The sequence below is a fragment of the Schistocerca cancellata genome, chromosome 2 (genome assembly GCF_023864275.1).
Source record: "Schistocerca cancellata isolate TAMUIC-IGC-003103 chromosome 2, iqSchCanc2.1, whole genome shotgun sequence".
Lineage (NCBI taxonomy): Eukaryota > Metazoa > Arthropoda > Insecta > Orthoptera > Acrididae > Schistocerca > Schistocerca cancellata.
In genome coordinates, this window is record NC_064627.1 from 800580402 (window position 1) to 800607572 (window position 27171).

The window sequence follows — 27171 nt, forward strand, 5'->3', positions numbered from 1 at the left end:
GAGCACCCTTTCCTTCAGGATGACAATACCAGAACACACATGAGCACTGTGACATCTTCAACAGTCCGACACATTGGCTTCATTGTCATTGATCATTCTCTGTGCAGTCCTGACTTGGCCCCATCTCCTTTCTATCTGTATCAAAAACTTAAAGAACACATTTGAGGATGTGACATTGTTATGAAGTGGTGCAAGCAGAGATAAGATTGTGACTCCGTTGACAAATTCATGTATTCCACAGTGACGGTATCAACAAACTGGTCTCTCATTGGAAGAAATGTGTTTGTTGCCACTGAGAAATAAATATGTAAACCTGAAGAATACAAGGTGTAGAATGTTAATAATGTTTGTTGTATTTAAAAATCTGTAAGAGTTTTCACTTTAAAAATTCAGACACATTACTTTTCAGCACACCCTCGTATTTACAGGAGAATGGAAAAATTGAAACGGCTGTCCTGGGGAAGATAAATTTGAGTTCCACAGAAATGTAGGAACACACAGTGAAACTAAGACTTAGAAGATATATGAAGGAGGGCAAACCTACATTTATAGCATTTGTAGATTTAGGGAAAGGTTTTCATAGTACTGCGTGAACTATGCTCATTGAAATCGTAAAGGTAGCAGGGTTAAAAATACAGGCACGGAAGAGTAATTTACAACTTGTAAAGAAATCAGATTGCAGTTATAAGAGTTGAAAGACGTGAAAAGGAACCAGTGGTTACAAAGAGAATGCAACAGATTTGCAGCCTATCCCTACTGTTATTCAGTCCGTATTTTGAGCAAGCTGTGAAGGAAACCATGGAGAACTTAGTTAAGGAAAATAAATTTTAGGGAGAGAAAATAAAAACTTTGCAGTGTGCCAGTGACATTGTAATTCTGAACATAATGGATAGTGTTTTGAAAACAGTTTGTAAGATTGACACCAGTAAAATGAGGGTAATGCAATATAGCCAAAGTAAATCAGGCAGTACCAAGTGAATTAGATTAGAAATGAGACAAATAAAATAGTAGATTAATTTTGTTATTTGGACAGTAAAATAAATGATGATGGCTGAAGTATGAAATATACAAAAATTCAGATGGGCAGTAGCAAACAAAGCATTTCAGAAAAGAGGAATTGTTAACATCTAAATAAATTTAAGTGCTTGGAAGTCTTTTCTGAAGGTATTTTTGTGGAGCATAGCCTTATATGGAAGTGAAAAAGGGACAAAAGGCAATTCTGACAAGAAACTTTCGAAATTGGGTCCCATAGAAGAATGCTGAAGGAGAGTAGACAGAATAAAAAATGAGGTATTGAAATGGATGTAAAAAATGAGGTATTGAATTGAATTGGGGGAAAAAGAAATATGGCACAATTTGACTAAAAGAAGGAATTTGTTGATAGAGCACATCCTGTGGCACCGAGAAACTATCAGTTTGGTAATGGAAGGAAGTGTGGGGTGTAAAAAGTGTAGATCGTGACCAATGCTTGAATACAGTAAGTAGGTTCAGATGGATGTAGGTTACAGTACTTATGAAGAGACTTACACAGCATATACTAGCATGGAGAGCTGCATGGAAGCAGTCTTCGGACTGAGGACAGTGGGAACATCTGGAACTAGAGCTTATTCTAATTTCCACTGTGAATTGTTATTGATAAAATTCTCTCAAGCTTCCAGCCACATCAAGAGGTTTAAAATCCACAAGCTTTCAACCAAGTACTACTTGGTCATTGTAATGTGTTCACTGTTTTCTGGTTGCTGCTAACATCCGTATATGGCTGCATTGTCTTCTGTGATGTTCATGATGCTTGCTCCAGTGCTATATAGGGTAATGCTTTCATTGCTCACGTTGCAGGCCCGATTCAAACTTCTGATGGCCAGGTCCCAAGCTGTGCTTAACTGAAGACCACCATCTTTATTGAGGATGTTGTCACAAAGTTTTATGTTGATTGCTTCTTATATTATGCTGTCCTAGAAACTTCCTAGAAACTTCTAGTCTATGTAATAACAGTTGTCTCTGCTAATGTTAATTTCTCAGAGTACTGAAGATGAATGCACCTTGTGTTCTGCACAGCACTGTTCAATAGTGTGCGCAGTCTGTCCAATGTAAAACTGCCCATACCCATACAATATTTTATATACTCCTTGCATTCTGAGGCCTTCAATCATCTTTCACAGGCTTCATGAGTTGTCAAATATTTGTTGGAGCACTGAAGATCGAATCGATTTTATGCTTCTTTTGGAGCTGGCTAATCTGTCCTTTTACTGAGCCACAGAACAGCAACAACACAAGCTTCTTACAGTCCTCCTCAGGGTCCTTCTGCTTCCCTGTTTTCAACATCATGGCCTGCAAAAATATCTGGTGGTTGTTGTAGCCATCTTCCTGGAGTACTTTCTGTAAGTGGCTCAGTTGCTTCAGCAGGTTTTCAGCATCTGAGATGGATTCCGCTTGGTTCACCAAGATTCTTGGAATGTTTCTGCAATTGTCAGTGATAGCTGTTAGCATGCAAATATCGGCCCGTGTGGGTAGGTTTCTGTAAACATTGTGGCTGAGACTCCGATTTGCTTTACGGCGATCAGGAACATTGAAGAATGACAAGGTGCCATATGTCTCTACCTCCATTGTGATCTTGGTGTTGTCACGGATATTGTTGATGTGGTCCAAAAATTCTCCCAGCTTTCACATCCATGAGACCAGGCAACAAATGTATCGATGTAATGATAAAAGCAACTAGGCTTTGCAGGAGCTGTGTCCAGGGCGACGCCCTAAAAATGCTCCATAAGTAGGTTGGCTACAACTAAAGCTAATGGGGTCCCCACTGCGACACCATCTGTCTAATTAGAATATTCTTCATAATGCACTGTTATTATTTGATTTCATGGACTAACAGAAAATTTTAATCTTTTGTTACAGAAGTTTTGTTTTCAGTAAAGTTTGTTGCCCTTAAGTTGCGGGCTAACACAGAGATGTTTGGTTATCTACTTCTCTTAATATTCTTACAACATCCTTCTGTATAATAAATACTTTTTTACTGTAGTTGCACTTCTCGAGAAGGTTAAGGCATCGGACTGTATTGAGCAGAAGTATGGTGGCAATCCAATCTGGAGGTCAACACAGTGAGAGAGATTTATAAACACAAAGTAGTCATTAATGAGCTTTTTGGTTAATTTGTCTAGATGCTAGTGCCACCTCAGTTTGTTATCCTTAATGGATGCCCCAGAACTTGGAGCGTCATCTGTTGTGTGTGTGCCATTCATTGCTATTTCTGACACCTGTAAACTGTTTTTATTTGTTTGGCATGTTATAGAATTGAGCATAAATAATATTATGGGTTAAGGTTTTACTTTGAATCAGTTGTAAGTGTATTCCATTATTATCCTGGCTTTGTCCAGTATGGATATGAGTGGGCCCTTTCTCAGTATACTTGCCATTAGCTTGCCACAGCTTAAAGGTGAAAAAAGGTCCCTAGTTTTTATAACTATTAGTTCATTCCTCAGGAAAAAAGAGGGACAGTTTGGGAAGTCAGAAAGGAGGGCAGGTCACTCTAGCTTCAGGATGAAAGCGACCTACCTGTAGCGAGGACAAGTGGAAATGAAGACGAAGGAGAAGGTGTCAGGAGAGAGCAAGAGCTGCATTTACTATATATTTATAAATAATAGTCTTTGCAACTGAAAGCATATTTTGGCACACTAGTACCCATTGTTAGAATAGTATATTGCTCTGCTGCACATGAGAAACAAATTGGCAGCATATGACTTTTACATTGTAGCATGTCATATGGCACTTTAAGCTGTAAGGACTGTTGTTTATGAAAGTATGATGTAAATACGGCTCCCTTTAGTCTAGCTTGTGTGAAATTGAGTTTCGTAAAACTGAGTTGACACTTAAGATTTAAAATTGCCAAATCAAATGGTTAACATGTATTCTAATGCCAAATCATATTGATTGCAGTGCAGTTTTACAGTCACAAGAGAAGTTGTAACTGCCAATATTAATTTGGATATGGCATCTGACATTTGAAGTTTTACATAAGGTTAAAACATGCATAGAGATCAATCAGTAGTTACCCTGTCAACTACTACCTTCACTGTACACCCATGTTCTCCACTGCACTTTATTGAAACACACAATGTTTTGTACCATTAACATATATTATCTGATTAACTGGTGTATTTTCCTGTAAGCCTCCACTGTAAATAGCAAACCCATAGTTGTTTTTAATACTGCTGACTAATATGTATCAAATGATGTGACAGAGTGATTATTGTTATATTCTAGCCAACTGCAAGTGGCCATGTGGAAGCCCCGAGCGAGAATAAGAAGAAAAAAGTAATGGGAGTTGAATTAGATTCTCTCATCACTGAAGTGCAAGACATCCTTCCTCACCTACAAGATGGATTTATAGAGGTAATTATTTGTCGTCAACACTCCATCCTTCATTGTTAAAAGTTGGTAACACATCACACAATCCTCTTTACAGTCTGTCTCAGTTTTTCTGTCTTCTACATCTTTGAGTAACTGGCTCCATGTTTGGTGTGTCTTCTCCTTTACCTGCTCCATCTACCATCTCGGTAGTCTTCCCTTCAGTATCTTCCCACCAACTTTGCCTTGGATGATCACATTTTCCAAGTTATCCTTCTTTTGTCAAACTATTGGCCAAAGAACTGTAATAGTTGCTGGAAACAAATACTGGACAACCTATTCTCCACCCTGAGTTCTCGAAAGATGGATTTGTTGGTCTGTTTGTCCATCCATTATGTTCTCAGCAACCTCCTATATGTCCACATCTCAAGAGCATCAATTCTTTTGCTGTCCCCTTCCGTTAATGCCCAGATTTCAGAGCCATAAAGGGAAAAGGGGGGGGGGGGGGGGGGGGGAAGCAAGTCTGAGATTTCAGCACACTCATTGTAGAATGTCTGTTTAAGGTTCCATTTTTACAAATCACTATCAGCTTCTGTGTAGCATCTCTCCCCAGAAAAGTTCTACATCATATTCCCTGTATAAAGCCACACTTTTTCTTAACCAGTGAGCCCAGGTAAATCTACATCTACACACACACACACACACACACACACACACACACACACACATACTCTACAAGGCATCACATGGTACATGGCGGAGGATATCCTGTACCGCTACTAGTAATTTCCTTTCCTGTTCCATTTGAAAATGGAAGTAAAAATCGACTGTCGATTTGCCTTCATATGAGACCTAATCTCTGTACTCTTATCTCAACATGCTAATTCCATTTCATATTGCTTTGCAATGTTACATCTAGATATTTAATCAACGTAACTGTCAAGCAGCACACTGCTAATGATGTACTCAAACATTTTTGCTACTCATCTCTACTAACGTACATTTTTCTATGTTTATCGGTAGTTGCCATTCATAAACGAAATGGTCAGCTTCTTCATATACTGATAGAACCTGATTAGCTGGTAGTAAGTCACGTCTGTTACTTACCATGATCTTGGGCTAATATAACAATGAAAACAATCACTTATTGATAAAATTATTTAATTGAATGGATAAAAAATCTACTCACCAAGCGATGGCAAAACACACACGTAAGTGTGTTGTGAATGGCGAGCTTTCAGAGCCAGTGGCTCCTTCTTTCGGCAGAACCCTTCAACCCTTCTGCCTAAAGGAGCCACTGGCTCTGAAAGCTTGCCATTCACAACAGTCTTTCATGTGTATGTTCTGCCGCCACTTGGTGAGTAAATTTTTTATCTATCCAATTAAATAATTTTATCATGATCTTGGTCTTTTTCGTATAACTGACAATCCAAGTTTCTCATTCCCTTTCTTAACTCTATCCAGTAGCTCCTTCATTTCCACTTGTGATCCTGTGCACAGTGTGGTGTCATCAGCAAATCTTACAAAGAGAAGTTGTGATAGAATGCACCCCATGTGACTCCCTTTAAATGTTTCAAAAGAATTTGAAATAGTCTTACCAAATCTGATTAATGCAGTGCTATTGGAGTAGAGATTTCGGATAAGGATAATAAGATGATCAGTAATGCCCATTTCTGCTAGCATGTTCCTCAGTTATTTCCATCAAAAGTGTGGCTGTAGTCCAAGAAGCAAAGAACTAAAGGAGTATTGAATTCTCTTTTTCAGTTATCTGTCCAACATTGTGAATCTGCTGGTGTTCTTTATTATACAGAATCCCAGCTTGCTCTAGTGGTATATCTGTATTTAAGTAGGTTCTCAGGCGTTCATGAATGACATTTGGAAGAATATTGCTGGCAAGTGAAATTAATGAAATGGCTCCGTAGTTTGCAAAATGCTGTATGTTTCCTTTCTTATGAAACAGAATCATTATCGACATGGTCCAGTCTTCTATCCACGTACCATTAGTCTATATGTAGTTACATATTTTGTGCATGATTTCCAAACCCAAATCTCAAGACGCTTTGATCATTTCAGTAGTGTAAGGTCAGATCCAGGTGCTTTGTTATTTTCCCAGTTTAGCTAAAGTTTTTTGGACCACTTGTAAGATGTTAGGTTCCTTCTTTACTGGAATGTTTGCACAACTAAGTTTTCCACCTTTATCCATATCAAACTTGTTGCTGTATGTTCTCCAGTGATTAGTGGCTTGTACTATATTGGTTATGGTTAGACATGTGCCATCTTCCATGTTCTACAACCCATATTCATTGTTTCAAGGATCTTGTTAATTTCAATGAACATTCTTCTGGTCTCATTGCAATCCCAGAATTTCTCAGTTCTCTTACATGTTTCATTGATGTAATTATTTGAGTGATCCCATCCCACAAGTCCGTAATTTCCAATCCCTGCTTAAAGCCTTAGGCGCTTCCCAGAACCTCCCGCATGAATCCATTTCCCTCCCCACCTTTGTGACACCCCACAGATCCATCTTTTACAGCCCCATAATCCACGTACCCAACAATCCTGGACACCATATTGTAGCTGGATATTGTGCTCCCCTCAAAGAATTTTGGCGCTCATTGACCAGCACTTCCAACAAATTATCATAATCTACCATCCCACATCAAAGATATCCACCATTTCCTTCACCAACTCTCCTTATCCCCATCTGTTTACATTTTGGATCTGTACTCGTCACTGTTGATGTCACTTCCCTTTACACCAACATCCCTCATGCCCATGTTCTTACTGCTATTGAACACTATCTTTCCGAACTTCCTTCAGCTCCAAACCCACTACTTCATTCCTTGTACACCTTACTACCTTTATCTAAAAACAAAGATGATGTGACTTACCAAACGAAAGTGCTGGCAGGTCGATAGACACACACACATACATACAAAATGCAAGCTTTCACAACAAACGGTTGCTTCATCAGGAAAGAAGGAAGGAGAGGGAAAGACGAAAGGATGTGGGTTTTAAGGGAGAGGGTAAGGAGTCATTCCAATCCCGGGAGCGGAAAGACTTACCTTAGGGGGAAAAAGGGACAGGTATACACTTGCGCGAGCGCGCGCGCGCGCACACACACACACACACACACACACACACACACACACACACACACACACACACATCCATCCGCACATACACAGACACAAGCAGACATTTACATATGGTTGGTCACAGTCAGTGTGCTCCCTGCCGCCGTTGGATAAGCAGCTGCAGCAGCAAGTCATATACTCCTAGCTCACTCATTTGTTACATAGTTTAATTCTTAATTTCTTTGCGTGTTTTTCGTACTTGCATTGTTTAATTCATAAATTTCGGGCATATTATAGTATTTGAGAGTTGTAGCATCGCGTTTTAGTACCTGAATAGTGAAAATCGCATAGTCTCCTTCCGCCGCCGAGCAGTGTGTCAGCAGTGCACAAGTGGCAGCATTACTGCATTTACTAGGCAATCTTGTATTTTAATAACCGTTTAAATTTTGTGTCGATTTGTTTGCGCTCTCTGTAGATTAGTTCAGACGTTCTTTGCACAACAGCTTTTAGCATGGATAGGGACTGCAACTGCTGTGTTCGGATGCAGGCTGAGTTGGCATCCCTTCGCTCCCAGCTTCAGGCAGTGTTGGCTTCGGTCACACAGCTTGAGGCTGTTGCCAATGGGCATCACTGTGGGGGTCCGGATGGGGGTTTGTCGGGGACGGCCAGCTCGTCCCACGCATCCCCCGATTGGACTACAGCTGTGGTTGCCCGGGATACTGCCCGCATTGAGGCTGATCCCTCACCTGTGGTAGAGTGGGAGGTCGTCTCAAGGTGTGGCAGGGGGCGAAAGACATTCCGGAGGGCTGAACGGAAGGCCTCTCCAGTTTGTCTGACGAACCGGTTTCAGGCTCTGTCTCAGACTGATACTGATCTTCGGCCTGACATGGCTGCTTGTCCTGTTCCAGAGGTTGCCCCTCAGTCTGGAAGATCCGGGCGGTCGCAGAGGGTGGGCTTACTGGTAGTTGGGAGCTCCAACGTCAGGCGTGTAATGGGGCTCCTTAGGGATATGGCAGCAAGGGAGGGGAAGAAAACCAAAGTGCACTCCGTGTGCATACTGGGGGGAGTCAATCCAGAAGTGGAAAGGGTCCTTCCGGATGCCATGAAGGGTACAGGGTGCACCCATCTGCAGGTGGTCGCTCATGTCGGCACCAATGATGTGTGTCGCTATGGATCGGAGGAAATCCTTTCTGGCTTCCGGTGGCTATCTGATTTTGGTGAAGACTGCCAGTCTCGCTAGCGGGATGAAAGCAGAGCTCACCATCTGCAGCATCGTCGACAGGACTGACTGCGGACCTTTGGTACAGAGCCGAGTGGAGGGTCTGAATCAGAGGCTGAGACGGTTCTGCGACCGTGTGGGCTGCAGATTCCTCGACTTGCGCCATAGGGTGGTGGGGTTTCGGGTTCCGCTGGATAGGTCAGGAGTCCACTACACGCAACAAGCGGCTACACGGGTAGCAGGGGTTGTGTGGCGTGGGCTGGGCGGTTTTTTAGGTTAGATGGCCTTGGGCAAGTACAGAAAGGGCAACAGCCTCAACAGGTGCGGGGCAAAGTCAGGACATGCGGGGACCAAGCAGCAATCGGTATTGTAATTGTGAACTGTCGAAGCTGCGTTGGTAAAGTACCGGAACTTCAAGCGCTTATAGAAAGCACCGAAGCTGAAATCATTATAGGTACAGAAAGCTGGCTGAAGCCAGAGATAAATTCTGCCGAAATTTTTACAAAGGTACAGACGGTGTTTAGAAAGGATAGATTGCATGCAACCGGTGGTGGAGTGTTCGTCGCTGTTAGTTGTAGTTTATCCTGTAGTGAAGTAGAAGTGGATAGTTCCTGTGAATTATTATGGGTGGAGGTTACACTCAACAACCGAGCTAGGTTAATAATTGGCTCCTTTTACCGACCCCCCGAATCAGCAGCATTAGTGGCAGAACAACTGAGAGAAAATTTGGAATACATTTCACATAAATTTTCTCAGCATGTTACAGTCTTAGGTGGAGATTTCAATTTACCAGATATAGACTGGGACACTCAGATGTTTAGGACGGGTGGTAGGGACAGAGCATCGAGTGACATTATACTGAGTGCACTATCCGAAAATTACCTCGAGCAATTAAACAGAGAACCGACTCGTGGAGATAACATCTTGGACCTACTGATAACAAACAGACCCGAACTTTTCAACACTGTAAGTGCAGAACAGGGAATCAGTGATCATAAGGCCGTTGCAGCATCCCTGAATATGGAAGTTAATAGGAATATAAAAAAAAGGGAGGAAGGTTTATCTGTTTAGCAAGAGTAATAGAAGGCAGATTTGAGACCACCTAACAGATCAAAACGAAAATTTCTGTTCCGACACTGACAATGTTGAGTGTTTATGGAAAAAGTTCAAGGCAATCGTAAAATGCGTTTTAGACAGGTACGTGCTGAGTAAAGCTGTGAGGGACGGGAAAAACCCACCGTGGTACAACAACAAAGTTAGGAAACTACTGCAAAAGCAAAGAGAGCTTCACTCCAAGTTTAAACGCAGCCAAAACCTCTCAGACAAACAGAAGCTAAACGATGTCAAAGTTAGCGTAAGGAGGGCTATGCGTGAAGCGTTCAGTGAATTCGAAAGTAAAATACTAGGTACCGACTTGACAGAAAATCCTAGGAAGTTCTGGTCTTACATTAAATCAGTAAGTGGATCGAAACAGCATATCCAGACACTCTGGGACAATGATGGCACTGAAACAGAGGACGACACGCGTAAAGCTGTAATACTAAACACCTTTTTCCAAAGCTGTTTCACAGAGGAAGACCGCACTGCAGTTCCTTCTCTAAATCCTCGCACAAACGAAAAAATGGCTGACATCGAAATAAGTGTCCAAGGAATAGAAAAGCAACTGGAATCACTCAACAGAGGAAAGTCCACTGGACCTGACGGGATACCAATTCGATTCTACACAGAGTACGCGAAAGAACTTGCCGCCCTTCTAACAGCCGTGTACCGCAAGTCTCTAGAGGAGCGGAAGGTTCCAAATGATTGGAAAAGAGCACAGGTAGTCCCAGTCTTCAAGAAGGGTCGTCGAGCAGATGCGCAAAACTATAGACCTATATCTCTGACGTTGACCTGTTGTAGAATTTTAGAACATGTTTTTTGCTCAAGTATCATGTCGTTTTTGGAAACTCAGAATCTACTATGTAGGAATCAACATGGTTTCCGGAAACAGCGATCGTGTGAGACCCAACTCGCTTTTTTTGTTCATGAGACCCAGAAAATATTAGATACAGGCTCCCAGGTAGATGCTATTTTTCTTGACTTCCGGAAGGCGTTCGATACAGTTTCGCACTGTCGCCTGATAAACAAAGTAAGAGCCTACGGAATATCAGACCAGCTGTGTGGCTGGATTGAAGAGTTTTTAGCAAACAGAACACAGCATGTTGTTATCAACGGAGAGACGTCTACAGACGTTAAAGTAACCTCTGGCTTGCCACAGGGGAGTGTTGTGGGACCATTGCTTTTCACAATATATATAAATGACCTAGTAGATAGTGTCGGAAGTTCCATGCGGCTTTTCGCGGATGATGCTGTAGTATACGGAGAAGTTGCAGCATTAGAAAATTGTAGCGAAATGCAGGAAGATCTGCAGCGGATAGGCACTTGGTGCAGGGAGTGGCAACTGACCATTAACATAGACAAAAGTAATGTATTGCGAATACATAGAAAGAAGGATCCTTTAGTGTATGATTATATGATAGCGGAACAAACACTGGTAGCAGTTACTTCTGTAAAATATCTGGGAGTATGCGTGCGGAACGATTTGAAGTGGAATGATCATATAAAATTAATTGTTGGTAAGGCGGGTACCAGGTTGAGATTCATTGGGAGAGTCCTTAGAAAATGTAGTCCATCAAGAAACGAGGTGGCTTACAAAACACTCGTTCGACCTATACTTGAGTATTGCTCATCAATGTGGGATCCGTACCAGATCGGGCTGACAGTGGAGATAGAGAAGATCCAAAGGAGAGCGGCGCGTTTCGTCACAGGGTTATTTGGTAACCGTGATAGCGTTACGGAGATGTTTAACAAACTCAAGTGGCAGACTCTGCAAGAGAGGCACTCTGCATCGCGGTGTAGCTTGCTCGCCAGGTTTCGAGAGGGTGCGTTTCTGGATGAGGTATCGAATATATTGCTTCCCCCTACTTATACCTCCCAAGGAGATCACGAATGTAAAATTAGAGAGATTAGAGCGCGCACGGAGGCTTTCAGACAGTCGTTCTTCCCGCGAACCATACGCGACTGGAACAGGAAAGGGAGGTAATGACAGTGGCACGTAAAGTGCCCTCCGCCACACACCGTTGGGTGGCTTGCGGAGTATAATTGTAGATGTAGATGGATATGTGTGTGTGTGCGAGTGTATACCTGTCCTTTTTTCCCCCTAGGGTGTGTCTTTTCGCTTCCGGGATTGGAATGACTCCTTACTCTCTCCCTTAAAACCCACATCCTTTCGTCTTTCCCTCTCCTTCCTTCTTTCCTGATGAAGCAACCGTTTGTTGCTAAAAGAGAGGGATTATAATGGAGGTCTGTGAATAAAAGGTAAATTTGTGTTTTAACAATTGAAAAAGAAGAATATAGTGGAACAAAGTTGTGGAACAAAAGAAGTAAAATGAGAATTTTTAAAAAAAATTATTTTTTTTTAATGCTGATAGAAAGGTAGTTAGATCAGTAATGGCAGAGGTTGTAACATTGGTAACAGTTCAGGTCCTGTAGAATTATGATTATTGTATCATGTGTTGGTGGTATAATGCTCTCTCATGCAATTCGGAGGAACTAGTTTTGAAGGTAAACACTCAAAAGGATGTTAACAGTATAACAATGGCAGAACTTGTTGGTACTGTAGAAAGCAGTGTATTTTTGACTGAAGAAGAGCCATTTTCAGCTCAGATAATATTTATTTAAACTGTTATTGCGTATCATGTCATAAAATAATCTTGTTCAGTGCATCTAGTAAAATTTGTGTGGATGTGCTCACAAGTGAATATCTAGCTTTGAATAATGTGAGAAACACATGACCAGACTTCATTTTTAAGATACATGGTTTATGTCTGTAAAAAGTGTAATGTTTCTGTCCAGAAATTTTCATTATTGGGACACTTCAAAAGATCTCCATACTTTGTTTGAGATCTTTATTTTAACTATTTTTTTTATTTCTTCTTACCAACATTATCATACGTGCACAGTATCTTTGGGTAAGAAATGGCAAAGGAAAAAGGAGGTTTCATTACACTTAGGTGAATCTTCTGTATGTTCTTACTTTTATCAGTATACTTTGTGTTCTTTTTATAACAGTATTTGTGATACAGTACTCTTATTCCTAGAAATGCCTAGAATACTATGACTATGCCAGTGAGAGAGTAGTTAATGCAGTTCTGGAAAACCAACTTCCAGAAGAGTTACAGAACATAGATACGTCAATGCCTCGTATACCTCCAGAAAAGGTATGTACCGGAACTCAAATTGAGTAATCTGTGAGTGTGTAAATTGTGGATAACCAGTCATTTGTACCCCTACTCTCCCCTTCCCGTCAATACAACAGTTGGAATATAAAATAAATGTTTGATAACATTTTTAGAAAAAGCTTTTCTTTGACTCTGTCAAATTTTAATAATATTTCTTATTTATTGAAAAAATGACCAACAGCTTTCAGCTTAGAACCATTATGGTAATATTCAGCATATTTTCATCTTTGCTTTTTTTCTTGCCTGCTAGTTTTGAAAAACTTGTTTTATTATTTTGAAGTGCCAACAGAATGAGGTAGGGAGCTCTACTCAACAGAAAAATATTTATTAATACTGTTATTACTTTCTGGCAGTAACTGAAAATAATACTTGTAGTGCTGTGGTTTACATTAAGTGCCAAAGAGAGAAATGTGGAGTGTTACTCGTATGTCACACCTTATTTGTCTGTCACACCTTAAAGAATATAATTTCTTCCACTCAGCAGTCATGAAATACCTTCTTAAATCAAGTATGACTATAGCTAAAGAAATATTTTACTTCTTGACATGTTCAGTGAAAGAAATGTGTTGCTATTTTCTGATACTAAGATGTTAGTAAGCAAGAGAGGAAGAAATGCAAAGATGGAAATACTGTATTATTATTAAGAAGTGACATGTTCTTTAAATGTGTACTTGTCATGCATGCAGCTTTCATTATAGGTAATTTATTATCACACTCGACTGATTTCCTTTCCTCTTTGAGTATGACAGTCACCTTACTCATGAGCTCTTGTACTCAAGCTGCAAGTTGCTCATTACCCATCCCTTAAGTAGTTGCCAAGCTCACAAGCAATAATGAGTGAACTTGCTGACTACCTGCACAGTATAATTTCTAACAACAAATATTGATCATAAGTGATCAAAATAGGGTCTCAACTTCCATGTAGATTTGGGTAATGCTTTTCTGTTGACAGAGATAATTATCCATAATATTGTAATTACAGTTTTTATTGTCAAAATACTTATTGGCATGATATGAGATGTAGTGTTACCTGTTTATTTCTTGTTCCTGATTTTGTGAGATCTGAAAGTAAAGATAGTTTTAATGTAATTGTCATATTCATGTTTTTAGTACAATATACTTAATTTCCAAATACCTCTGGCCTGAATAACATCAATTCTGGTTGGTGTATAACATAAACAGTTTCAGGTCACCAAGAGGTCCATTCAGCTTCTTAAACTATGCAAATTCACAACAATTTGGTGGAAATAACTACCCATCATGCAGCTTTATGTGCACATAGATTTTCCAATTGGTGGGATGAATTATTCAGTACCAGAAAAAGCTTTTGCTGGGTTTCATTTAATCTCAAGTGTGATGATACTTCATCAACCAAGCTGTCTCATCACCTCTCATCAGTGAGGAATGTTTGAGTGAAACCTGCAAGGTTTCATCGTGATATACCAACCTGTTAAATGTTGATACATTGTACTTACAGCATTAATTCCGCTTTCAATCTGAAATGCATTGAGTCCAGCAACTTGGTGCCCATTAGTGTCCGTCATTTTTATTTTTTAAACTGACCACGCACAAAATTTGTCAGCGTGATTTTTATTACAGCTTCAGTATCTGCAAAAAAGAGCAAGAATTGTATCATAACTTGTGAACAAAACAAGATCAGATGCAACAAGTAAGAGAATGCCCATTAATTGAAGGGGAGAGGGGAGGGGGTCTGGCAAAATCTCACCAAATCTCATTTTAAAGTTGGGGGGCGGGGGGATGAAAATCTCATGTCAACTTTTTAATTCAGAGAATATACATTATCAAAATGTTTAATTTTTGTTGTAAAATTAATCCCAAGCATAGAAAATACTAAAGTACCCACCAGTCTTTGTGGCATCTCTAAACTGAACTGAGTTCTTTAAAATAATTTTAAAAGAAAATCACCTGCAGATTAGTCACATACCTTGTTAAAAAGAACATTTAGATCAAATTATTACTTACTTTTAATTCAGAATAATGTACCACTCTCTCTCTCTCTCTCTCTCTCTCTCTCTCCTGCGCGTGCATGCGCGCGCGCGCCCACACACACACACACACACACACACACACACACAGAGCCCTTGTCTCCCATAACTTTCTTATTCTAGGCATTTGTAGTCTTAGAAATTTGGATTAAGCCAACCATAACTCTTATCACTGAATTCAATTTATAATGTCATGTTCTGTATACATAAAGAGGTAATTATTTGTCTTGCCTGGTTTCCTTTGGTTCTGGCAGTCAGTTCACTGTCTTTTTTTTTCCCCCTTCTTTTTTAGGATGAGGAATCGTATGTTTCTAGGAGATACAACATTTATGATAACGATGAATTTGATATAATGACTCAGGATGTCATGGACACTACAAGGATAATCAGAGGGAAAAGGTATGATAATGATCTGAACTTTAAAGCTGTTATAGACATCTTATTCGAAGTGAAGAAAAGTCTGTACTGGTAGACCATCATATTTCGGACTTCCAATTAAAATCTATCACATTATTATTATTATTATTATTATTATTATTGTTATTATTGAAATATATCCCTATCCACTATTTTTAAAGAGCTCCTTAACATATATACCTTGCTTTTCCATTTTATTAATTATAGTCGTCTTGTTTTCTTCTATTTTTGCCAACTTCCATTATCAGGCATACACTGAAAATTCCTGACACCAGTGATTTTACGAGTTTGTGCTGTCAGATTATTTTTTGCTTGTCTAATTAGCGTTATAAAATAAGACATCTGTAAAATTGTGTGATTCTATTAACAATACTCAGTTTGGTCAAATACAAACAGTATTTAAAACAAGGAAACCATACCCTTCGCACATCTAGACTAAGCAATGCACACTGGACTCCTATTGAAGAAAAGCATCTACATATACTAATTTGCAGTTCAGACTTCAGTGCATGGCGGAGGATTCATCAAACCACTTTCAAAGTATTCCTCTACATTTCCATGCCCAAGCAGCGTGCGTGACAATAAATCTTTCTGTGTGAGCTCTGATTTCTCTTATTTTATTAAAATTATCATTTCTCTCTCTGTGAGTGATTATCAACAAATTTTTTTCACTTTCAGAAGAGATCTTTGTGATTGAAATTTCATGGAAAGATCTTGCCAAAACGAAAACTCATCACTGCCCCAACTCGCATATCATATCCATGACACTCTCTTCCATTTTTCAAAATAATAGAAAACGAGTTACTCTTCTTTGAACTTTCTTAATGTTCCTCATCAAGTTTCCTGCCCGTAAAACATGTCTTCGGTTTGCCTTCCCCGTACCTTTTTGTGTGTGATCGTTACAATTCCAATCAAGCAAGATTAAAGTCTCCACTCAGAGTAAGATTTTCTCTGTTTCCCAAGATCAGTTCAAGCAAATACTAGAATTTTTTTTTTTTTTAACAGGGCTGTAGTTGTTTGTTTTCCCATCTTTCTCCAACTTAGCTAAGTCTTTATTTGTAACAACTTTGATGCAAAGGATGTAAATTTCTCAACATTGTTAGGTAATCTATTAAATGTTGCCAAATACTTAGGTAAGAGACAAATGTGACATTGTGTGGTTGAATGGTTCTTCTGTGGGCTTATTATAGTGCCCAATAGTCATGAAAAGAATTTAGAGGAACTTCTGGTAGCTTTAGTTGCATTTCCTCAAAGTAGGAGAGACAGGGCATACAAGTATGCTAGCAGATTATGTCTCTTGAACATTGAAAATGTTGTGGCTATTATGATACACCCACTCATTCAGAACATGCTTAGAAATGGTAAATGTAGGACAAGGAACATCAGAGAAAGTGCTGTGTATATCCAAATGGAGCCCATCTGTTGTATTTAAAATGGTCAGTTTGAATAATGACATGAAATTTAATATTTTTTTGTTTCCACATAACAGCTATTAAGGCAATTCTTACTGTTTCAGTTTAATGAACACATTACGATTGCATTAATGTATGGTAAGAAAAGACCTACAGGAGTGCTAGAGTCTGCTACATTGTCTTGTAATTCGAGACTTGTTATGCAGACTGTTTTGTATGTATATTGATGACATTTTTACTAGTAAGGACAAGCAACATGCAGTTTGTTTATATCATCGAAAGTGGTAGGAGATACAAGCATTTCAACAACATGGAACATAATGGGAAGGTCCTTTGGTGAAATTGAAAATATAACGACATTTTTCTTGGTCAGTTTTAGCCAAATCTGTAAATATTGTAGGTGTTGGTGAGTCATAAATTTATAATCCATATCTTAAGCCATGTTTTGAATACTAATCAATTTGCCATACATATTTAAAAAAATCATACAAGTTATAGAATTTTTTTTGTTTGATCAACATCTACATACATTCTCCTCAAGCCACCATGCGATGCTTTGGGAGGGTAGCGTGCATCACTACTAATCATTTCCTTCCCTGTTCCACTCACATTCTGAGGGAAAAACAACTGTGTATATGCCTGTGTATGAATCTTAATTTATCTTATCTTAGATTCTTTAGATAAAATGTATGTTGGTGGCAGTAGAATCATTCTGCAGTCAACTTCAAATGCTGATTGTCTAAATTTTCCCAGTAGTGTGCCTAGAAAAGAACATTACCTTCCCTGTAGGGATTCCGCATTTGAGTTCCTGAAGCATCTCCTTAATACTTGCATGTTGTTAGAATGTATTGGTAACAGATCCTGCAGTCCATCTCAGAATTGTTTCAATATCTTCCTTTAATCCAACCTGTTGTGAATCTCAAACACAGCAGTACCGTATTTACTCGAATCTAAGCCGCACCTGAAAAATGAGACTCGAAATCAAGGGAAAAAAAAATTTCCCGAATCTAAGCCGCACCTGAAATCTGAGACTCGAAATTCAAGGGGAGAGAAAAGTTTTAGGCCGCACCTCCAAATCAATACAAACTTGGTCCATTGTAACACAATTTAGGTTGAATGAATGATGATACAGCTACAGTAGTTTGGTTCGTGTCGTAAGCATAGCAGTTAAGCTTTACCAGGTAGCCATTGCTATGCGTCAGGCGTTCCGTCCGTATTTATACAGGTACCCTTCCTTTTTCACATGCTTCGTCTGGTTTGAATTGATTTCTTATTTTTCTTTGATCTGATAAGTGCCGTTCTCTTTGTTATAGGTGTTTATGTCACTCTAAGCTGAAAATGCATTACTGTACTGTGTCGTGCATTGTTTGCCGCATTCTGATAATGAGTGTTTATGGCCTGTTGCCGCTTGCGGCATGGCTTGCTTTTGTACACAATACCGCCGCTTATAAATAAATAAATTTTTAAAAAATCTTCTCATTATCGAAACAATGGCAAGAGACTGCTATTTCTTGTAACTTACACTGCTGCTTTCTTTGATAATGATCAACAAGAACCAAATAATAGACTGCGTATGATAGAAGATGTTCTGAAGGAGAGTTTAGCTAAAATTTTTCTCCGTTTGAAAATCTTCGCAGACGCCTCTCTGGTACATTACATTCTGCACAGAAATTAGAGTCAACTTAAATTTAAAAATCTACTCAATTACCGTGCTTCATTTCTGACTGTACCACTATTAGGCATAAGAATAATATGTATATAAACATGACATGATATGTATATTCTTCCGCGTTTGCTGTTGTCTCACTCCAGTTTCGTAGTTTATTAGGCAGACAGGATTTAAATGAGATAGCAGCAAACACGAGAGAATACATGGCAAAATGTTTATATTCATATTATTCTTATGGTGAAGAGAATACTGCATGTGATTCACAATTCATAAAAGTTCCTATTAGCAACCATCTCTTCTGACAGGTAGGAAAAAATTCAGAACGTAGAGTTGGCCATATTGACAAACATCCCAAACAGTCTTGCCAGTCGAATTTTCGTAGTACATTGAAATGCTGCTACATTCGAAGATGAACAATACAGAATTTGTATTTACTTCGTTGGGTAATGTATGAAAATGCAGTGGTCGAAATTCGGGGCGGAGAGGAAAGCTCATCTTCCAACCCCCCCCCCCTGTTTTTTTTTTACTGGCGCAGAGATTTTGGCGTCAGTATTTATCTTTGTGCCTGAAAAGAATGCCTGTGTAGCACTACATATATTCGACAGCAGAAGTTAGTTGTGGCAGCATGTACCAACATTTTTCAGAACTTCCGCTTACTTTGCACTCGATTCTAAGCCGCAGGCGGTTTTTTGGATTACAAAAACCGGAAAAAAAGTGCGGCTTAGATTCAAGTAAATACGGTGCTCAATAATTTGTTGCATTAGTGTCCTATATGTGGTCTCCTTTACATATGAGGATTCTCAGACATCACTGTACAAGGCTTATTGTCTGTTACAGCTCGCTTAGTGCATTATAAGTACTTCACCAATTGTATCCACTAGACCAGCTGAATCAGCTCATCCATGACTCCTTACAGTGGCTCTAACACTGTGGCATTCCCTCAGAGGGCTCACGGTTCTTTCGTGAGTTCGTGTGTGGCCCACATAGGGCTTCGACCTATTGCAACCCATTCTTCCTTCCTGGGCTTTTTTTCTTCTTCTTCTTCTTCTTCCCTGTTGTCATCCTTTTTTGGGGTTTTTGGTCCCCACTTGGGATTTGACCTCCACTTTCAAATTTTCTGTCTTTAGTGTGAGCCTATTGGGAAGGAACTCTCTGCCTGGCATCTACACTGTGGATTCCTCCCCCCTCCCCCTTCCCTTCACCTCTTCCTTCCCCACCATAGCCCCCCCCCCCCCTACCCTGCCAACTTGCCAGCATGTGTAACCAGTCCTTGTGGTGGAACTGTTATGTACCCATCTGGCAGAGCCCCCTGACAACACAGGCATCACACTACTGATACCTGAGCTGTTGCCCCATGTATACCAAGGAGTGGTTGCTTATAATCCTGGAGCATCGGAACTTCCAGCAACAGCCACCATGCCAGACAGATCCTGCTGTGGCTGGGTGGTGCCCATTGGGAGTGGCCTGATCAAAGAGGGTGGATCAGGGCAGATACTTCACGCGTGAAGCTTATCAAGTACCATTCTCAAACAGCTGTCTCTTCGAGTAGTACCAGATCATTGACTGCTGCTTAGTATGAGCTTGCAGCCTTCCCTTCCCTGGCTACACCCTGGGAGGAGGGTCAGGCTCGTTGTCTTGGGATGACACTTTCCCCATTTCCTGGTCTGTATTAGAATGAACAGGGACACATTCACCTCCACAGAGTCATTGTTTTTTTGTGGAGAATATTGAGGACAAGTTTGACAAAGTGGAGTCTCTCAGTAAGGTACTGTCAGGCTCCCTGTTGAGCAAAGCTGCTTCTGCCACCCAGTTGTGATCGTCTTGGCGACATCCCATTGCCTTACCTCTCACCTGCACGTGTGCAGAAGAGTCATAAAGACAACAGCATCGGTACGGGTGCCTTTATTCTGGCTTTCAAAGCAGATACCCTTCCGGAGAAGATCAAGCTTGTGTGTTACCATTGTGATGTGAAGCAATACATCCCACCACCCGTGTGGTGCTTTTTCAGTGCTTGCGTTTTGGGTATATGTCTTCCTGCTGTACAGCAGACCCTTTGTGTGGTGACTGTGGACACCCTCTCCATGAGAGAAGCCCCTATGTTCCACCACCTGTGTGTGTAAATTGTCAGGACTGCCACTGTCCGTGCTAGCTAGATTGCCCAGCTTACAAGAAACAAAAGAAGATGCAAGAGTATAAGTACCTGGATTCTCTCTCTTATACTGAGGCTCGTCAAAAATATTACCAACTCCACCCAGTGTTGACATCTTCTACTTTTGCCTCTGTTACATCTTTTCCCCCTCCCACCTTTTCCTTATCTTAGTCCCATCCCCCTCTCCTCTCCCCCTCGCCTGTGGCTCTCCCTTCCCTTGCCATTTCCCCTTCCCCGGCAGCTCTCGTCCCTTCCCCTCCAGGAACCCCCCCTCCTCCTCCTCCTCCTCCTCCTCCTCCTCTCTGGCTCATGCTGGAGATGGGCCTCCCTCTTGGAACACCCCTCCCCAGCATTCTCAAGTTAGAAAGCCTACAACCTCGGGTTGGATGAGGGACCCACCCTCTGAGGGCCCCAAAACCAGTCACTGTCTGTCTGATCCAGACATTGCTGCCACCTGTTCTCTTACTGATAACACCTCCTTCCGAGGGAGAAGAAGAAGAAGAAGAAGAAGAAGCACAACTCCAAGGACAAGGGTTCCCTGGAATCCCAGCAGGCTTTGCCCTTCCTTCTCACTCCAAACTGGACCCAGTTTTTACGGATGTCATCCCTTCCTCGGTGACGGCTGCTGACGCAATGGCAAGATCTCCCCTCAGTTTCTCTCTGTCCAACCTGGACTCTTGCACTCCCGCCCCTATCTTCTCCTCAGGGACTGCAATGCACACCATCCCCTTTGGGGGAGTGCCACTTCAATTGGTAAGGGTCTTCTAATTGACCAACTTATTACACACTTTGATTTGTGTCTGCTTAATGACGGTTCTCCTACGCACTTCAGTGCCACTCGTGGCACCTTTTGTGCCGTCGATCTCAGAATCTCCTCTCCTGCTGTCTTGGCTTCACTTCACTGGTCACCCCATGATGATCTTTGTGACAGTGACAACTTTCTGGTGATTCCATCATTCCGCTACTGCTGCCAGGGAGACAGATCACCATGTTGTGCATTCCGCAGAGCCAAGTGGCCTTTATATATGTCTGCTGTGCATTTCAGCACCTGTGTCTCGGATGCAGTCATGCAAGACATCTCTGCCACCATTCTTCACGCTGCTGGCATTGCTGTCCCTCTGTTCACTATCACTTTTAGGCGTCTCTGTGCTAAGGCTCACGACCTTATTAAGCAGAGTAAAATGGATTTCTGGGAGTGCTATATTTTCTCCCTGGGGATGTATGCCTCTTCAACCCAGGTTTGGTTCAAGTTCTGTAGCCTTCTGGGCCGCCAGCGACAGACAACTGTCCAGCGTCTTGTCCTATAGGGTGCTCTGTGTACTGATTGATCAGTCTTTGCATAACATCGTGTGACACACTTTGCAACAGCATCAGCATCCTCTTCCTATTCTGCTACCTTTCTCTGGCAGAAACAAGTTGAAGAAACCCCCCACTCTTTCAACTTTCGCCAAGCTGAAGCCTGTAATGAACCCTTCACCTCTTCACATAACTCGGCCATAGGCCTGGATTCCATCCACAACCAGATGATCCAACACTTGGACATTACCCAGAGGCAACATCTATGCAGGGTCTTGAACCGCATTTGGCTCATGGGGGTCTTGCCCTCGCAATGGAGGGACAGTACAGTTATCCCCAGCCTTAAGCACGCGGAGAACCCAACGTCTCTCATCAGCTACCGACTGATTAGCCTGGCCAACTTCCTTTGTAAACTGCTCGAGAGTATGATTAGCTTCCAATTATGCTGGGTACTCGCATCTCAGCATCTTTTGTCCCCCGTATCAGTGTGGCTTCCGGGAAGGACGATCTACAACTGAAATGGAAACAGCAATCCGACAGGCTTTTGCCGACCGCCAACACCTACTTGTGATGTTCTTTGACCTACACAAGGCTTATGACATGGCCTGGTGCTGTCACAGTTTAGTTATCCTCCAAGACTGGTGCTTTCGCTACCCCCTTCTGATTTTTATCTACAAGTTTTATTCTGCCAGCTCTTCCACGTTAGAGGTGGCACTTCACTCAGCACCTCTTGGTCCAGGAGGACTGTATCCCACAGGATTCTGTGTTATGTGTCACACACTTCCTCATTGCCATCAGTGGGCTTGTAACCTCCGTTGGGCCTTTGATTACCCTGGCATTGTATGTCAACAATTTTTGCATTGTTGCAGCTCTCACTCTGTAGCATCTTCTGAATGCCAGCTTCAAAGTGCTATCCAATGGGCCTCTGCGTGGGCCCTTTCTTATGGCTTCCAGTTTTCTTCTTCCAAAATTGGGTTACACATTTTTTCCATCAACCCACAGTATACTTGTAGCAGTTCTGCCTGTTTTATTTATTTCTTCATTGATCGTTTGTTGTCCTCAATGTCGACTGGCTGAAAAATGGGGTTTGTAATTTCAACACTGACTGCTGTAAATAATGTAGCCGACAGGTGCACAGTTGTGTTTCACAGTACTTTAATTTCACTCTTCACAACCCCTCAATAATACAGTTATTTGGCCAATGCACTATTGTTTAACTTTCGATAAGCCTCATTAATAGTTTCCAGGCAAACCTCCACATACTGCTACAATAGTTTACTGTTGAACATTTATGAGCAGTAACATCCTAACCACAAAGTTCGCTGTCTTTCAGACAAATTGAACTGGCACTGTCAGTGCTTTAACACATGGCCTATTGGTGTAACACTTATTTCACAGTTAAATTGAAGCATTGTTGTTCTAATCAACACAGGTTTCTCGTCTGAAACTCTGCTGTGGACTGACTGCCTCGTGGCCAAAAATTGGGCCCTTATACATCATCACAATAATAGGGTCTGAAACTGCACATTGTTTAAAGTTAAATTTGCAGAAATTACAATTAAAACTTAACTCATTAAATTAACTGAATACATCGAAATTTTTTTACTACAAGGGTTAAGCCGAATTATTTGTTTAAATTGTGAAATTAACAAATATTGTCACATAGAAGAAGGTATAATTAGATGAATGACGAACACTAACTTCACTTGTTGTTGTTGTTGTTGTTGTCGTCGTCGTCGTCATCGTCTTCAGTCCAGAGACTGGTCTGATGCAGCTCTCCATGCTACTCTATCCTGCGCAAGCTTCTTCATCACCCAGTACCTGCTGCAACCTACATCCTTCTGAGTCTGCTTAGTGTTCACTTAACGAAGGTTTATTCAGCACTTACACATACAATAGTGCGGACCAACTGCCTCCGGCCAGAACACATACGGCATATATACAGTTACAGAATATTCCAGTACAATGATTCTTGACATTTGTGGATACTTCTAGAATGTACTCGAACTGAATATAGAAATCAAAATTTTACAGTTCTGGTGAGTTTTGAACTCACGACCCTACATCTACATCTACATCTACATCTATACTCCGCAATCCACCATACGGTGCATGGTGGAGGGTACCTCGTACCACAACTAGCATCTTCTCTCCCTGTTCCATTCCCAAACAGAACGAGGACAAAATGACTGCCTATATGCCTCTGTACGAGCCCTAATCTTTCTTATCTTATCTTTGTGGTCTATCCGCGAAATATAAGTTGGCGGTAGTGAAATTGTACTGCAGTCAGCCTCAAATGCTGGTTCTCTAAATTTCCTCAGTAGCGATTCACGAAAAGAACTCCGCCTTTCCTCTAGAGACTCCGACCCAAGTTCCTGAAGCATTTCCGTAACACTTGCGTGGTGATCAAACCTACCAGTAACAAATCTAGCAGCCCGCCTCTGAATTGAATTGCTTCTATGTCCTTTCTCAATCCGACCTGAGAGGGATCCGAAACGCTCGAGCAGTACTAAAGAATAGGTCGTATTAGTGTTTTATAAGTGGTCTGCTTTATAGATGAACCACATCTTCCCAAAATTCTACCAATGAACCGAAGACTACTATCCGCCTTCCCCACAACTGCCATTACATGCTTGTCCCACTTCATATCGCTCTGCACTGTTACGCCCAAATATTTAATCGATGTGACTGTGTCAAGTACTACACTAATAATGGAGTATTCAAACATTACAGGATTCTTTTTCATATTCATCTGCATTTATTTATATTTAGAGTTAGCTGCCATTCTTTACACCAATAACAAATCCTGTCCAAGTCATCTTGTATCCTCCTACAGTCACTCAATGATGACACCTTCCCCTACACCACAGCATCATCAGCAAACAGCTGCACATTGCTCTCCAACCTATCCAAAAGATCATTTATGTAGATAGAAAACAACAGCAGACGACCACACTTCCCTGGGGCACTTCAGATGATACCCTCACCTCCGATGAACACTCACCAACGAGGACAACGTACTGGGTTCTATTACTTAAGAAGTCTTTGAGCCACTCACATACTTGTGAACCAATCCCATATGCTCGTACCTTAGTTAGGAGTCTGCAGTGGGGGCACTGAGTCAAACGCTTTCTGGATAGTCTAGTATCATAACCACTACACTACAGTGACTGTGCCACTTAGCTTCTTCTGCGACATTGTTTCCTCCTTAAAAGAACAGCGTTTTGGTGTTACGTCCTCCTAGTCCGAGAACGAGTCATCGGTCCAGCATACTCCAACTCCTGATGACTGATGTTCGCCCTAGCGGTGATCTTCTTAGAACTTCCTTGCCGCTACGCTCTTAGTCACCTTTCCACTTATTGCATATCGCTGGAGCTTCAAATTTACCCTGGGTTGCAGGATCCTTATAGGGCTTCATTCGAAAGACGTGGACTGTATCTCTAATCTTTTGTCGTCTTGTGTCAAGGTTGAAATCTTCAACTTCATAAGTAACATCAGACAACTGTCTTACTACCTTATAAGGTCCAAAGTAGCACCTGAGGAGCTTCTCAGAGAGACCAACCTTCCGAACAGGAGTGAAGATCCAGACGAGGTCACGAAGCTGGTAGACAACAGGGCAGTGGCTCGCGTCGTACCCTCGACGATCGTTTTCTTGAGCCTGCAGTGTGCAGAGTCGAGCTAACTGCTGAGCTTCCTCAGCTCTGGTTAACATCTGGCTGATGTAGTCATCATCCACGCCATCAGGATGTAACGGAAACACAGTGTCCATCGTAGTCATCGCCTCACGCCCATGCACCAGGAAAAATGGCGTAAATCCTGTGGTATCTTGTTTGGCAGTTTTGTAGGCAAACGTCACGAAAGGTAGCACCTCATCTCAGTTGGCAGTCATCATGTGATGAGTAACGTTGCACCGACTGTTTATTTCTATCACAAGATTCGATTGAAAAACTTTCCCTCGATCCGTAATTAACGACCTTGGGGCACAGTGTTTTAATACAATGTCTTCCACGATGAATTTGGCTGCCTCAAACACTTTGGCTGTTTTCACTGCTTTTGTAATGGCATAGCGTGTCAGATAGTCAATGCGAACAATAATCCATCTATTGCCATAGCAGATGTTGGAAATCGTCCGAGGAGGTCAATCCCAAAATGTTGGAAAGGCGATTCGACTGGTGGGATTGGTATGAGTCGGACAGGTGGTTTCTGAGGAACTGCCTTTCTCATCTGGCACTCTCGACAGTGCGACACTTAGTGACTGACACTCCTAAATAAACCTGACCAGAAAAATCTCTTGTGGATCCTATCATATGTCTTAATAAATCCTAAATGTCCGGCCTCAGGTGTGTCCTGGAGTTTCTGTAGAACATCTAAACCTCATATGTTTAGGAATCACTGGTAGCCACCTCTTTCCAAATGGATCAGAGTTTTTCTTGCAAAGTAATCCATTAATTATCTTGAATTGTTCTTTCACATCCTCTGACCGATTTAAGGCTAGCATAGTTTGAGGTATCTTGGTGTCGTCCTTCTGTTCAGCGGAGAGATCCTGGAGTGCAGCGAGACAGTTACTATCTTCATCAAAGTCTTGATGGTTTTGCACAGGGTTTCTTGAGAGACAGTCAGCATCTTGGTGTTTTCTTCCACTTTTATACACTATGGTAATGTCATACTCTTGAAGACATAATGCCCACCTGGCGAGTCATCCTGTTGGATTCTTAAGACCTATCAGCCAACAAAGAACCTCCTCTTTTCCATCTGTGTGTAGTTCTGTAGGTGCTCTCTCATCATACAGACCAAGTACAGGGTCAGTCGTCAGTGCTTTTTGCAGCACATTGAAAGAATCTTCTTGAGCACCACCCCAGATAAATTTAGCATTGGCCTTTAACAACTCTTGGAGTGGTCTGACTTTTATATCAAAGTCTTTGATAAAATGAAGAACATAATCTGAGGAAGCTTCTCACATCTCTAATACTTTTAGGAATAGGAAATTCCGTTACAGATCTCACCTTTTCTGGATCTGGCCACACACCTTTGTTTGATACAAGGTGTCCAAGTATTTTTATTTCTTGTGCTCCAAAGAGACACTTTCTTGGCGTAAGTTTCAGTCCGCCTTGTTGGAGACACTTAAGAACGGCCTTCAGTCTTTTTTGTGTTCATCAAATGTCTCTGACAATACTATGTCATCTAAATAACAAAGACACATCGCCCACTTCAGATGACTTGGAAGATTATCCATCATCCATTCAAAAGTTGCCGGTGCATTACACAAACCAAACGGCATTACCTTAAACTCATACAGGCCCTC

At 41.3% G+C, this 27171-nt stretch overlaps 1 protein-coding gene across 4 annotated transcripts in view; it reads left to right on the forward strand.

Moving 5' to 3' along the window:
• The window catches only part of LOC126162661 (activating signal cointegrator 1 complex subunit 2), a 133485-nt gene that overhangs the window by 67894 nt on the left and 38420 nt on the right, over positions 1–27171 (forward strand). For all 4 annotated transcript variants that reach the window (XM_049919303.1, XM_049919304.1, XM_049919302.1 and 1 more), the window contains exons 10-12: positions 4261–4389; positions 12780–12899; positions 15219–15325. In XM_049919303.1, coding sequence (XP_049775260.1) covers positions 4261–4389; positions 12780–12899; positions 15219–15325 — 356 coding nt within the window. The remainder of the gene's footprint in view (positions 1–4260; positions 4390–12779; positions 12900–15218; positions 15326–27171) is intronic.